Raw genomic sequence first — 14,161 nt, forward strand, 5'->3', positions numbered from 1 at the left:
GTTGCGCACAAAATCGCTCTCGTGGTGTTTAGCCTTCAAACAAAGGTAACTTTTATCACGTGAAGTGAATAAATACTGCATGTTTTTGCCCTTTCATCGCACTCTTCATAAGTTCCGTTTTTGACAGGTAAGTGGGCGAACTCGTGTTATTTTGCTTAAAGGGGCCCTGAACCACCCCTCGGGCTTGGTGAAATAACATAGTTCGGGGGTAGTATATGCTGTTGTGAACATCTCAGCCAAGTTCTGCTGTCGTACGCGGTCCGTGGAGATCGCAAGCGGAGCGCGAAGTCACCCTTTTCTCAAACGCTCTCGTTTCAAAAACCCCATGATCCTCGCTCTTTTCTGCGTGCTTTATTTAGTCATAAAGCACACTTCAATACGAGGCTGCTATTGGTCGCTGCGCTCGGCTGCACCGCGGCCGCCGCGAGGTGTCGCCACGAGTCCAGTGGCTAAGCACACTGCGGCTCTCTGAGTACAGCCGCGTTTGGCTTACGTTTAGCGCGGCATAGGCACCAAATCGGAGATTTTAACTGCGCGCCATGGTGACGTCTCCGTCGTAGCCTTCGCAGAGCAAGCCATTGGAGGAGGAAGGGGAGCACAGCTGAGGCCGTGTTTGATTGCCGATAACTCCACTTCTGCTGAACGCATTGAAGTACTTTTTGCGCCAAAGTGGTTCTGAAATAGCCTATCTTCACTTCAAATGTCTTTCTCCACTTCGATGAAAAGGGGTTCATGGCCCCTTTAAGCGTTACTGCCGTTTAGTACATACTTTTCCTGAGCTCCCGGAGGACTACGCTTTAATGAGGTTTCACTGTAACAAGGAATTTTCGTGGCACTTGAAGTGGGTTCAACTATATAGGATAACTAGGCGTATTACTTGGTGAATATGCAAGTGGCCAGGAGATGCAGATACAAAGATGACATGCAAAAGCACTGTGTGCCGCTTGTGTGTCTGGCTTGTAATGTCTGCTTGCAAGTTGAGTTTTTCTTGGCCATTTGCAAGAGCCTGAGCTACAGGTGCTGTTTGAATTGCTTAGTGTATGTGAAAGTGTGGCAACTTCAAGAAAACTAGCGAGCAGTAAATTGTATAGACCGAATGTCATTCCTTTATGGACTAAATTGCTGCAGCTTTGGTTTCAGAGATGCAGACATGTAACGAGAACTGCATGGTGGTTTCTTTTGTTTGCTGTTGTAGGAGGAGCATGATGATGAGGATGACTGGAACCCATGCAAAGCAGCTGGTGTCTGCCTCATGCTGATGGCCAGCTGTTGTGAAGATGACATGATTTCCCACAGTCTGCCTTTTGTACGGGAGCACATCAAGCATCCCGATTGGAGGTATCGAGACGCTGCAGTCATGACGTTCGGTGAGTCGTTTTTCTCCAGGATTGTGTTCGCTTGAACTGGTTGGTACATGGCTTATTCTGAAAATATAATGTGAAGGTAGGACTTGGAGGGCAAGAAGCAGATGCAACGAAGGGCCGAACTAGCAGCCATTGCTTTAATGATTGTTAGCTCCTTTTATGCAAAATGAAGTGCATGTACGCTGATGCGCATGTTTGATAGGGCATTGTGATCCTTTTCTTCTTGCATGTGCGCTTCATTTTGCCAAAAAGAAGGTGCAATCAAACAAATTGGTTATTCTATTTACATTATTGGAAGACTATCCACTATTTTAAAATTTGAAAATCTGGAGTGGGGACTTGCAATCGAAACCAAAGCATGGCACCACCAATAAATGCAAGACAAACAAGACGTTAATGGTGCTACAGAAAGGTTACAATTTTATCTTTATTCTATGGCTATACCTGTAGCATTCGGCTATTTTGCGAGCATGTTCGGAAGTATTTTTTTAGTTAACTTTTACTGTGCACTCGGCAAGTGAATAGGTGTCCCCGATCTGAAGTGGGATGCTTACCGAAGCGGGATGCTAAGCACACGGCATATATCACTGAAACACGTGATCGCTTCCTGTGGGAGATGCACGACATAATTATGCAACAAGTCCAATCTTTGCTTCGGAAGCAGGGATGCCCAAGACAAACATCAAAGCCAGCAGGGCTTAGGCATCGAAGTTAATAAGGAGTGCTGGTTTCTCTCTGCGTTGGCATAGCAGTGTGTGTCAGAAGCCGCCTGCCACATATGAGGAGAAAGCCCTCGCCTTGCATAAGCACTTTTTCAAGCTCCGCGACTTGTAGAAATATTTGCTTGGCCAGATCAGCAATGCGGATCAAACTCCCATCTATTTTGACATGACAAGCAACAAGACGATAAGCGTGAAGGGAACTCTCAGGGTGAAACTCCTCACAACTAAAGATGAAAAGCTTCGGTTTACTCTCATGCTGCTATGCTTGGCGGATGGAATGAAACCCCACCCATACATTGTCTTCAAACAACATCAGTGTGATCAGAAGTGTTCCCCAAAGGTGTAGTTGGGCGAGTCCATGAGAAGGGCTACATGACATGGTGGTCAAAAAGTTATTGCCTAGTGTAGCTTACAGGGATGGAAATGCAGTGCCAAAACACTAATTTCAAATGTAGTTGACAAATTTAACAGGATGTGCATGTTCAGTGGCAACCACACAGGCATAGACATGTGTTGTGTAGCGCTTAGCACTGCAATCCAAGCCAAAGCAATCCGTTTTGGCGTTGGCATCTTTGGAGTGTGGTTGTGTTTGGTGGCATAATTGTAATTAGACCACAAGAAAATGAAAACCATTTTCATCATCATCATCATCAGCCTGATTACGCCCACTGCAGGGCAAAGGCCTCTCCCATACTTCTCCAACTACCCCGGTCATGTACTAATTGTGGCCATGTTGTCCCTGCAAACTTCATCTCATCCACCCACCTAACTTTTCTGCCGCCTTCTGCTACGCTTCCCTTCCCTTTAAATCAATTCCGTAACTCTTAATGACCATCGGTTATCTTTCCTCCTCATTACGTGTCCTGCCCATGCCCATTTCTTTTTCTTGATTTCAACTAAGATATCATTAACTCGCGTTTGTTCCCTCAACCAATCTGCTCTTTTCTTATCCCTTAACGTTACACCTATCATTCTTCTTTCCATAGCTCGTTGCGTCGTCCTCAATTTAAGTAGAACCCTTTTCGTAAGCCTCCAGGTTTCTGCCCCGTACGTGAGTACTGGTAAGACACAGCTAGCGTACGGGGCAGAAACCTGGAGGCTTACGAAAAGGGGGATGCAGCGGTGGCGTAGAGGTAGAACACCCGCTTCGCGTGCAAGCGGTCCGTGGTTCGAATCCCGGTGCCGCGCAATTTCCCACCGGATTAAAAAAAAAAAAATCTGCGTGTTGATAAAAATTGCATAAACAGGGCCTGGAGTGTGGCCTGATCCCGGTGACCAGAACCGGTAACGCACTCCCTCACCAGAGCAGGATTGGCCGCCCTGGTGCAGTACTTGGCCACAACCTCCTATATGAACACAACAATCAAAAACCATTTTATGCTATATTAAAGTGGTTGTTTGCGTATATGCGGACCAGCTAAAGATCACGTAAACTGCTGTTAATTTTATGGGGCAGGCAGGGAGAAATGCCGCACTGAATGATTAAGGTCGTTCAGCCTGCTCAGCGTGTTCGTTCTAAATTTTAGCACACGATTTTGCACTCTAATTGTACATTTGCGTCGATGAATCGTCGTCCTCAATTTAAGTAGAACCCTTTTCGTAAGCCTCCAGGTTTCTGCCCCATACGTGAGTACTGGTAAGACACAGCTCGTGCATGTGACGTTCTAAATCTATTTCGTCTGGTTACTTGGTTGATAGTGCGGCACACCAACAAACGACCTGCTTGCTTTCATGAAACTTCTTGTTCACAAATATCTAATGGTAACCACTATTGCCGTTCAAATTTGCACTCTGGCTACACTATTTTTTACCCGCCCACACCACAAAAAATCAGGCTCTTGCCACTGTCGAAAGCAAGCCAAGGATATAAAGTTTCCTGTTTAGTCAAAACCTTAGTGGCCAAATTGTGGTCATAATAAACGTCCAGCGAAACTGCAAATCTCCGAAATTGCGTTTGTGGCAATGGTGTTCACAATGCGACTTGCGCAGATAGTCCAAAAATTTTAATAAACCATTGTTTGGCGAATAAAATATCAGTTGCCGTTTTACGCTGGCTTTATGGAGGCTGTGGCGGAACTGCAAATAAGCCTGTATAATCTAGCCTATTCAAAATACCGTATTTACTCGCCTAATGATTGCACCTGCATAATGATCGCACCTGTGAATTTTGTAATCAAAATTCGATTTTTTTTTCTTTCCTGTGTAATGATCGCACCCTGAACTTGTCACAGCGATATGTTGTGTGCCAAGTCTAGCTAACGATGATTGCACTTACCATCAGTCGAATGCTACGCGAACGACTCTTGGAGCCATGTCAAGCAGTCTGCACGAACCCAACATTCTTAAGTAGATTCCCCATTTCATTCCTTTCATCCACTTTACGCACTTCCATGAAAAAAGAAAGCTACAACCAAACTTGCCTCAGCTTTATTATTTGTAGGCTTCATAATCACTAACAACATAAAGGGCGCCTTTCGATTCTTCTCGTCTGCACTCGTGGGCACGCAACAAATCGCGAGCGGCAATGATAGTGGCTGCGTTGACACTGATACATTAGAAGTGTACCCTATTCGTACACCGACACTTGTAACGCAGCTAAGATATTCGCTCACCCTTAGCGGAAACGTGCCGTATTAGGATAGCAGTGAAGATAAATGCCACAGTTTCTGCATCAAGCCTGCCATGTGTTTCTGTGTCACTGGCAGCTAAGCCAGTTCCTGGCCAATTTTTGGCCACACGGTTTCTCAGCCTCACTTGACTTGCCGCCGAAACGGAAGATGGCTGATCCGCCCGCTGATCATCGGCAATGCACGACATTGTCGGTGAAAAGAAAGCGCATGTCTATAGATTTAGAAACTTAAGTGCTTCTAACCAATGAGATGATCGTTGTGGACGTGCTTGCATCAGATAGCGATGGCGACGACGGCAGCAATGAAGCGGGAGGGCAGGCTGCCTCAACATTGTCCTCACAGGAGGCCCACCAGATGATTCAGTCTCTCCGGGGCTTCTTTCTTGCAAGGAACCTTCTGCTGCACTACGTGGAGCACTTAGATGCCTTGGAGAAGGATGTCTGCAAGCTTCCCATAAATGATCATGGTTGACGATGCAAGGCTGACGGACATAGGCTTTTCTCGTGCAAGCTAATGAGAAATACATGGCAAGATGCTTGTAGTGAGATGCTTGTGGTGATCTCTCCTCAACGTTTTTTCTGGATTTCTCAAGCTGAAAGGCTGCCGTGGCAGCCTTCTCGCAAATTTTAAAAGGCCCCTTTTTGGGCCACCAATGCGATGTCTTGGCGGTGCTCGCACATCTCTTGCCACCTGTGACTGCTCTTTGCAGTTGTTAAATCATTGCCATTTTTTAAGGCCAACAGCCGCAGCTTGTTACACGCGATCGGAGCGCCCAAGAAGCAGTCAAACGAGTGAACACAATCAGAAGCCGGATGGAGGGAGGTGGTGGGTGGAGGTACTGGCTTCACCACCATCATAGTTTTTCCACATCAGCTCTGCCATTCCCCTAATTTGATTTTTCTCATGCAACCCAGTTATAACGATTATTGGTTATAACAATGGAATTTTCGTGGCACCTAAATACAGTAGAACCCCGCTGTTACGTTCCTCACTGCTGCGTTTTCCCGGCTGCTACGTCGTTTTCATCCGGTCCCGGCATAGCTTCCATAGGATCCAATGTATAAGGAACCCTGCTGTTACGTAGTAGCTGTGAAAACGTTCTCGCATGATACGTCGCAACTTAGCACCCCGAATCCGCCTGGGCTAAAGTAGACAACGCGCTCCAACCGCCATTCTGGCTTTTGACGAGTTTTGGCCGGGCTTGGCTATGGAACTGGCTGCAAGAAGCCGCACTAAGTGGCCGTTCGTGAAAAATGCTCTCACTATCATCACTGCGATTACGGTCACCGCATGGTTTTTGGACGGGTCGACTCACGGAGGAAGGAAACTCGGGAGAGGCCCTGACGTCACTATTTGTGAAGCTAAAGTGACGACGAGGAGCACGAGCCGCATGATTCCGGGGAGTTGCCAAATCCTAGCTTTGGAGAAGCCGTCGCGGCTCTGGACCTCCTCCGCAGGTACGTCGCACCTCACAGCGACGCTGACAGCAATGCGGCTTTCGAGGCTATTGAGAAACGTGTGGTGATTTCTGGCGAGCGAAAGAAACGGCAAGCCACCATTCTAGACTTCTTTAAGTCCTAAGCGCACTCTGTGGAAATAAATTGTCTATAGTTGAAGCTGCACTTTTTTCATTCATTTTTGGAGCTTTCCTCACTGTTGCGTTTTCCCGGCTGTTACGTTTTTTTCCCCCCGATTCGGTGAAAAACGTATGAACGGGGTTCCACTGTATTGTTATGAGTGGGTTTGACTGCATTGTTCTGCAAAGTGAAATAAGGAACACCTTTTCTTCTTATGCCTGTAATTCACCCATATCTCCATTGACCAAGCTGCTCCAGAATGCGTATTTACTGCTCCAAAAGGGACAAGTTGTGCTCCAAACCTGCTCCAAAGTCACTGCGTCGGCATGAACAAGTCTTTTAAGGACCTGCTCTGCCACAAGTGCAACGAGTGGCTTGCAGTGGAAGGTCACGAACTTATGGCAATCGGATGTGTCAGAAGAGCCTCCCCGACCGCTTTGTGTGATTGGGTGTGTTACAGCATGCGCGGCTGTTCCACGCGATGTCATGGCGGGGTGGTTTGCGAAATGTGGATTTTAGCTACTTGACTACGTGCTGTGGTACAGTAGCAGTGATGATGGTAGCACTAGTGAAGACGAGTAGGTCAATGATGATGCCAACAACTAATAAATTTTCACTGTAAAATACAGTAATACCTCGTTAACTCGAAGTAGTAAAAAGCGGAAGAAATTTCTAGATAAGTGGATCTTCAAGATAAGCAAAGTTGTGGAAATTGCAGTGACAAGTCGGGTTTTTTCTTTCACCACTACTGACCAGCTTTTCAACAATAGCTTCTAAACTGGCTCTTTGTAAAGGTTTCAAAGAAAAAATGAAAACATACCAGAGATGATAACCAGCTCTGTTTTTCAGCACTGCCATTTTGTTCTGTGCATAAAAGCTGCGCAAGGCTGGTCTACTTCGAGGTAGCCCTTGAACCTAGAAAGGTGTCCTCAAGCCGCTTCAGACATCGCATGAGCCAACCGTTTCCTGCCACTGCACACAAAGCATATTTCTTGCTTTGGCTGATGTCAGCACCTCTCGAGGTCTTTCGTCATCACCGCCTTCACCGTCCCCTCTGCTTGCACCCATTCCAGCGATTTTGGCGACAGTACATTCACCGGGTACATCCTGCCCGCATAGCACACACTCATGAATGCTCGCGTCGCTTTTTGTGGCACTGTACAGTAAAACCATTATGTTGAGTTCACTTAAAACAAATTGCTTATATGTTTGTGGTTCTGTTCATCAGAACAGTTGTATTTAGTGTAATTGCATTTGCTCTCAAAACAGACAAGAAATGGTTGGATCAAGTACATTTAATAAGCTAAAATAACACAGATGGTTTTTTTTTACTCGTCTTATTAAGTCCTTCAATAACACTTCACCAATGAGTGCATTAATGTTTTGCCAGGCTTTTCCAACAATTGCCACCGGTATAGCCTTTTCTTTCTCTCCCTGAGCACTTTTCCCCGTATAGAGGCATGCTTGTAGTGTAAATGTCCGTCTAGAACTTTCAGTTTTGACATAACTTTGCAGGGCAGCTGACATAATCTTTGCCAAGTTTTTGTAGGGTTCTATGTTATCTTGGTCTGACACAGTGCTCCCTTTGTGCATGCCCAGGCTGCTTGCTGGAGGGACCTGACCCAGCCATCTTGAAGCCTCTCGTGGAGCAAGCGATGCCCACGCTCATTGAGCTTATGTGTGACCAAAGTGTGGTGGTGCGTGACACAGTGGCCTGGACTATTGGACGTGTCTGTGAGATTATTCCCGAGGCAGTGGTTGCCGAGAACTACCTGGGTCCTCTGCTCCAGGCATTGGTGAAAGGACTGGGTGCAGAACCTCGAGTTGCAGCCAATGTGTGCTGGGTAGGTCTTGTGACGCAATTACAGCCGCTATAGCTGTGTTCTACGAGGAAGCTCCTCCCTTCCATAAAAGATACTTGTGGTAAACTCGGGACTTGCATGTAATAATGGAGATGCATTGTTTCTCGTGCACGCTTGCAACACTGTTTTCCTTATATGTAAGCGCTCTTAAAGTTTTATACACCGTCTACCGTCTAGACTCATTATTTTTGCTCGGTTGGGTTGCACAGAAACAGATCAAAATAATGAACAAGGCACAACACACTGTTCTTTGTTGCAACATTTTCTTTTGTCCTTCATTGCTGCGCCGCACTTGGCATTAAAGTAGCACTGGTAAAAAATTGTGCTAGAGAGAGCATCAGAAAAAGATTGGAGATGCCTAATTGCAGCTGAAGACGATTAAATTCGGTAAGCACAACAATACGCGAGCTTGGCATCATTCTTAATACAGTGATGGAAGTGTTGTGCCAAACTGCACCATGAAGAAATTGCTGCGCCATATTGTTTATCGCAGGTATTGAGCCATGCCTGTGCAGGCATGCACCTCCTCCGAATAATTGCAGATAAAGAATCAATCAGTGGCACTTTGCTGTTTGCCCATCTCGCAGTGTGATATGCGTTGTGTGTCATCATGAAGCACACAACTTTGTTAGTTTAGAGCTTTCTGCCTACACCGTTTTGTTTAGTAAGTGCAGTGAACTATCGGCACTGAAATGCATGAGCATGTCATAAGTAGGGCCCAGCATCCTTCTCCCCTTCCGGATCCACCAGTGTATATGCAGACTGTGGTGGTGCCATCGGGAAGTCCGAATAATCGGAGCAGCTACAAAATATCAATCAGCAGTTTACACATTGCAGCAGGACTGATGCTGTTGCTAGTTAGCCTGATATGCACTTTTTATTTTATTATTATTATTATTATTATTATTATTATTATTATTATTATTATTATTATTATTATTATTATTATTGTTGCTGTGCACTTCCGTGTCACTTGATTCCTCGCTACTACAAGAGCCATATATTTGCGGTTGCTTTGCGATCCATCAGTGGTAGTTACACATTTTTTTATTAGTGTTATACATCTGGTGTATGTAGTTTAGGAATAATTATTTTATGTAATTATAATGACATATGACTGTGAGAACAGCTGTCTGGCGTGCCTTTTTCATGGTCACTTACCGGTTTCAAGTGTGTACGGTAGATTTTACTATGACTAGGCAGCTTGAACATGCAAAAAATATTTGCAAGAACGGGACAAGGAAGTAGACCCGGACACACAAGGTACATAGCACAGATGCTATTCCATCTATGCCTGCGCCTTGCGGTATAGATGTGTAGCTGTTAATGGAACAACCTAGCAAACTTAATGTCATGCGTTTCAGGCGCATTACTTTATCTTGTTGCATTACGATTAATTTGTGATGAAACAGTGCTCACGCCATATTAATCAAAGGTTATGGACAGATGTATCAACTTGTGGACATGGATTCGGCAGATTAAACAAAAAATGAAGCCAAGGACAGCTTGTGAGGATGAACTCATTATTGAAATACAGAATTAACGATGAATTTGGGATAAATCTGCATCATATTCCTCTATTATATAATAATAAAAAAAATGTGGAACAGCAAGTTCAAGACAAACTTGGGTCTTAGTATAATACACACTACAAATGTAATTTTCTAGAAAGTACTAACTTTATACAGCGTCTTTATTTGTTAACTGCATGTGGAGCTTCCGCTGTCCGCCAGAGCAGTAAGATACTATTCCAAAGCATTATTTCCGTGCTCTAAACTGCAATTATTTTTCCTTCAAAAGCGTATGTATTTCTGGTCCAAACTGCCAATTTTTCTGCCCCGAAAGCTGTTGTTGCAAATGCAAAGTTGCTGCTGTGGGACTTCTCTGAGAGTTCTTGAGTGGCAATGATTACTCCATACTTGCCATTTCTCAACTTTTGCCAATTCAACGTGTAAATTTTCTACATATTGTATAGCCGATGCTGATGATGAAGGTGGCCAGCTGTAAAGCTCATTGCAGTCGCTGTCAGTGTGATGTATAGCCACAAGTATCGCAGCTGCATCATAAAAGCGGCTTATTTCTGATGTGCAGCACCACAAATGCCATGAATTTTGATAATATTTGACTCCTACTGTCTGATCTGACTCCAGTGTAAGAGCACTGTCTCTCTGAAAGTGGGGTGCTGTATGTGATGCAGCTTAGGTCAAGCTTGTTGCTTCTGCCATTGTTTCCTTGTATTGTTTTGTTTCAGTACTCATGTTCCGAACTAGTCTGCTACATTAGTGTTTGCCATCAGCACTGGCTGGCATTTCAAGAGTGGGTGTTACTCTGGTGTCGGGTATACAGTGCAGTCCACTTATAACGATACCATATATAACGATATATCTGTTATAACGCTGAGTTCACTTCAGAGTATCAACTTATGCACTAGGCCTATGAGAAAAAACCTATATATAATGTTTTATTCACTGCATATCGGATATAACGATTGAAATGCTGCCTTTTGGGTGGCGCTTTCCATGCAGAATAATCATGAAATTTCCTTTGCCAAGTTCCGCTTAACTGAGACGGGGCGAAAAGTTTGCCTACGTGAGTTCGTTTCTGTCACCATTACTGCGCAGCGCATCCCGCCAGCACGCCTATTGCGAAAGCCATGGAGAGCATAGCAAGTTGGTGCAGCGTGCCACAAGATGGTGCCAGCTGCTTCGCGTCCACGTCGCCGGTGGGCGTTCAGAGGGAAAAGAAAAAAAAATAGAGGAAGAAGTGAACCGTGCCTGTGCCCTCTTCCGACTATCTCCCTCTCTTCCTCAGCGAGCGCAAAAATGCTCCGCGGAAGCAGCAGTAGGTGCCCCCAAAAATGCGCAATGCTGTGTCACTTGAGACGAAGCTGCAAATTTTACAAGACTCAAAGTACCAGCTCGCGCAGTCGATGATATCGATTCTGACAGCTGTGAGCGCCACGATCATGAAGGCTAAAACCTGTGGCCATGCCGATGAACGGAAACAGCGGGCTTTGTGTGCTTGGGCAAAACCCTCTGTGTGAAGCTAACAAGGTGGCAGCTGCTGACATTGCCGAACTCTGGGAGCACTTCGCTTTGGGCGATAAAATAGGTGGTGCTTTGGTGGAGGAGTTTCTGAGTGCACATAGCGCTGCCTCGTTCTGCGAAGATTCTCCGATGGGGTGATCATTGTCGTGACAGACAGCGGCGTTGTGCAACAGAGGCGACGTGATTGACATTGAAACCGACCCCAATGTTCACGCAAAGTGCACTGCTGTCGATAGAGTAGCTCATTGATTTCATGTAAGCTAAATTATAGCCGCCAGTGTTCGTGCAGCTGCTGGACGTGATGCACACTGCGGTTGTGAGCCTGAAACTTCCGTGAAAGCAAGTGCAGATTTCCGACTACTTCAGCGTGCCTAACGCTTGACACGCTGTTTAGAGATAAGCGTTTCATTTTTCACAGCTTTTTTTCTATGTCAATTCTTTATCGTAAGTGGCAAATTTGGTTCTGGAGCAACGAAGGCATGTTCGGCAGCTTTTTTTTTTTTTTTCTTTTTTTATGGCAGGCCAGGTATAACGATAATTGGTTATAATGATCGGATTTTTTGTTCTTCTTGATATGGTTATAAGTGGACTGCACTGTATAACGTCGAATTTCTTGACTGCAGGCGTTCAACAGCCTGGCTGAAGCGGCCTTTGAAGCTGCAGACACTCCTGGTGACGGATCAGAGCCAGAAACTTACTGCCTGTCAGAATACTTTGAAGTTATAGTATCAAAGCTCCTGGAGACGACAGAAAGGTATGTACTGCATGCTACAAGTGTGCGTGAATGTGATTGTGTGTTTGGGGTCTATTATCCCCCTTTTCACTCATCGAGTTAAAGCTTATTCTAATAGCCTTGGAATGATAGCACCTTGGGATATGAAAAAACATTTTCTTTGGGAATCAAACATGAAAAGTAATACCGTATTTACTCGCGTAATGATAGCACCCCTGGATATTGTCGTCAAAATTCGATTTTTTTTATTTCCCGCGTAATGATCGCACCCCGAATTTGCCGCAGCGATATGTCGTGTGCCAAGTCTAGCTAATAATGATCGCGCTTACCATCTGTTGAATGCTACGCGAACGACTATTCAAGACGAACCAAGCGGTCTGCACGCACCAAACATTCTTAAGTAGATGCCTCATTTCATGAGTTTCATCACTTTCCGCACTTCCGTGACGAAAAGAGGTACAACCAAACATTCCTTTATTATGTGTAGGCTTTATAATGGTTGTGGTCAACAACAACAAAGAAAGGCGTCTTTCGATTCTTCTCATCTGCACTCGTGGGCAAGCAACAAATCGCGAGCGGTAACGATAGTAGCCACGTTTACACTGATACGTTAAAGGCGTACCTTATTCATACGCCAACGCTTGTAACACAGCTAAAATATTCACCCACCCTTAGCGCAAACGTGCGGTATTAGGATAGTAGTGAAGACAGATGCCACAGTTTCCGCAGCATGCCCGCCATGTGTTTCTATGTCACTGGCAGCTAAGCGTGCCCATCTGTTTCTGCCCCCTCAAAGTGGACATGGCTACGTTATTGCCGCAAACTTACCGACATTAACGATATTATACATTACTGATACGGAAAAAACTGTTTCAATGCATGTAATGTACTCACGAGAAGAAAAAAAAAATCTCGTTCGGCGCGTTCGGCTTGCTCCGCCGGCCGCCATTTTTGTTTTGTTGTCCCGCACCCGCATCCCGCAGCAAACGGGGGACGAAAAAAATTTTGTTTTTTTTTTTTTCGCGGGAAATTTAACCCGCGTAGTGATCGCACCCCTGAATTTGCGTCAATTTTTTCTGACAAAAAAGTGCGATCATTATGCGAGTAAATACGGTATATATATATGTATATATATATTTTTTAATGCACACTCGGTGTTGAAACAGGCCACTTGCTATGCTCAAAGCAAGCTGGAATACGTGTGGACTGACATCGATGAATGCGGCCTCGCCTTGCAGGGCAGACGGGGGCCAGGCGAATCTTCGAAGTGCGGCGTATGAGGCTCTAATGGAGCTCGTGAAAAACTCGCCGCGTGATTGCTACGTGTGGGTGCAGCGCACTACCATGATCATCCTGGAGCGGCTGCAGCACGTGCTAGCTCTAGAAGGCCATATCCAGAGCAGCTCTGACCGGGCTCAGTACAACGACCTGCAGTCGCTTCTGTGCGCCACATTGCAAAGTGTGCTGCGCAAGATGACCCTGGAGGATGCTCCAAAGATATCTGATGCCGTGGTGGCGGCCCTGCTGCAAATGTTCAGTTCGAGCAGCGGCCGTGCAGGCGGAGGTGTGCAGGAGGATGCGCTCATGGCGGCCTCCACTCTTGTTGAAGGTACTGGCCACGTATCTCTTGTGGCTTTGTCTTCCACTGCTGCTCACTGCATCCTCTGCCTTGCCAGTCTTGCGTGCTTCCTTTACTGAGCCTAAGGTGCATGTAAAAAGAAAGTGTTCAGAGAACGAAGCCTGTTGAGTGCACAGGAGCTCCTTGTATATATCGCCTTTTGATGCAAGCAATTCAAAATGCACACAAAGTGGAGTTTGGCTTTGAAGATGTTGAGTAGGGTTGCTCGTTACATTGTGGAAATTGGAAGTGGCGGTCACTGCTAACACGAGCCACTAAGGCATGGTTTAGTCAGCTTAGTGAAGTGGTTGCATGCCATACTGTGGCTGTCTTGCCAAAAATCGGGCATAGTAAATAACCTCTTGCTTGGATAGGGGAGAGAAGGTGAGAGGGGTGCACCTCATTCTGGAAGAGGCAAGGCTTATCCAATGTTGAAGGCTGAAACCCAACCAGTGATAAAAAAATTTCATTGAAGTGGCAATACCACTCAAGCATTCTTCACTTTCTAAATTGTACTCTGCAATTGCAGATTTGGGTAGCTTCTAACGTTGCTAGTGTGACATGGTTTTGTCATGATCAACAGAAAACAAGGAGATGAAAAAAAGGAA

The 14,161-nt window shown here is 45.4% G+C and overlaps 1 protein-coding gene across 1 annotated transcript in view; it reads left to right on the plus strand.

Annotated features, from left to right (window-relative positions):
- Fs(2)Ket (Importin subunit beta Fs(2)Ket) overlaps positions 1 to 14,161 on the plus strand; it is a 79,371-nt gene that overhangs the window by 26,399 nt on the left and 38,811 nt on the right. Inside the window, exons 9-12 of the mRNA XM_050189306.3 lie at positions 1,196 to 1,367; positions 7,893 to 8,137; positions 11,826 to 11,956; positions 13,174 to 13,544. Coding sequence (XP_050045263.1) covers positions 1,196 to 1,367; positions 7,893 to 8,137; positions 11,826 to 11,956; positions 13,174 to 13,544 — 919 coding nt within the window. The remainder of the gene's footprint in view (positions 1 to 1,195; positions 1,368 to 7,892; positions 8,138 to 11,825; positions 11,957 to 13,173; positions 13,545 to 14,161) is intronic.

This window comes from Dermacentor andersoni, chromosome 2 (genome assembly GCF_023375885.2).
Source record: "Dermacentor andersoni chromosome 2, qqDerAnde1_hic_scaffold, whole genome shotgun sequence".
NCBI lineage: Eukaryota > Metazoa > Arthropoda > Arachnida > Ixodida > Ixodidae > Dermacentor > Dermacentor andersoni.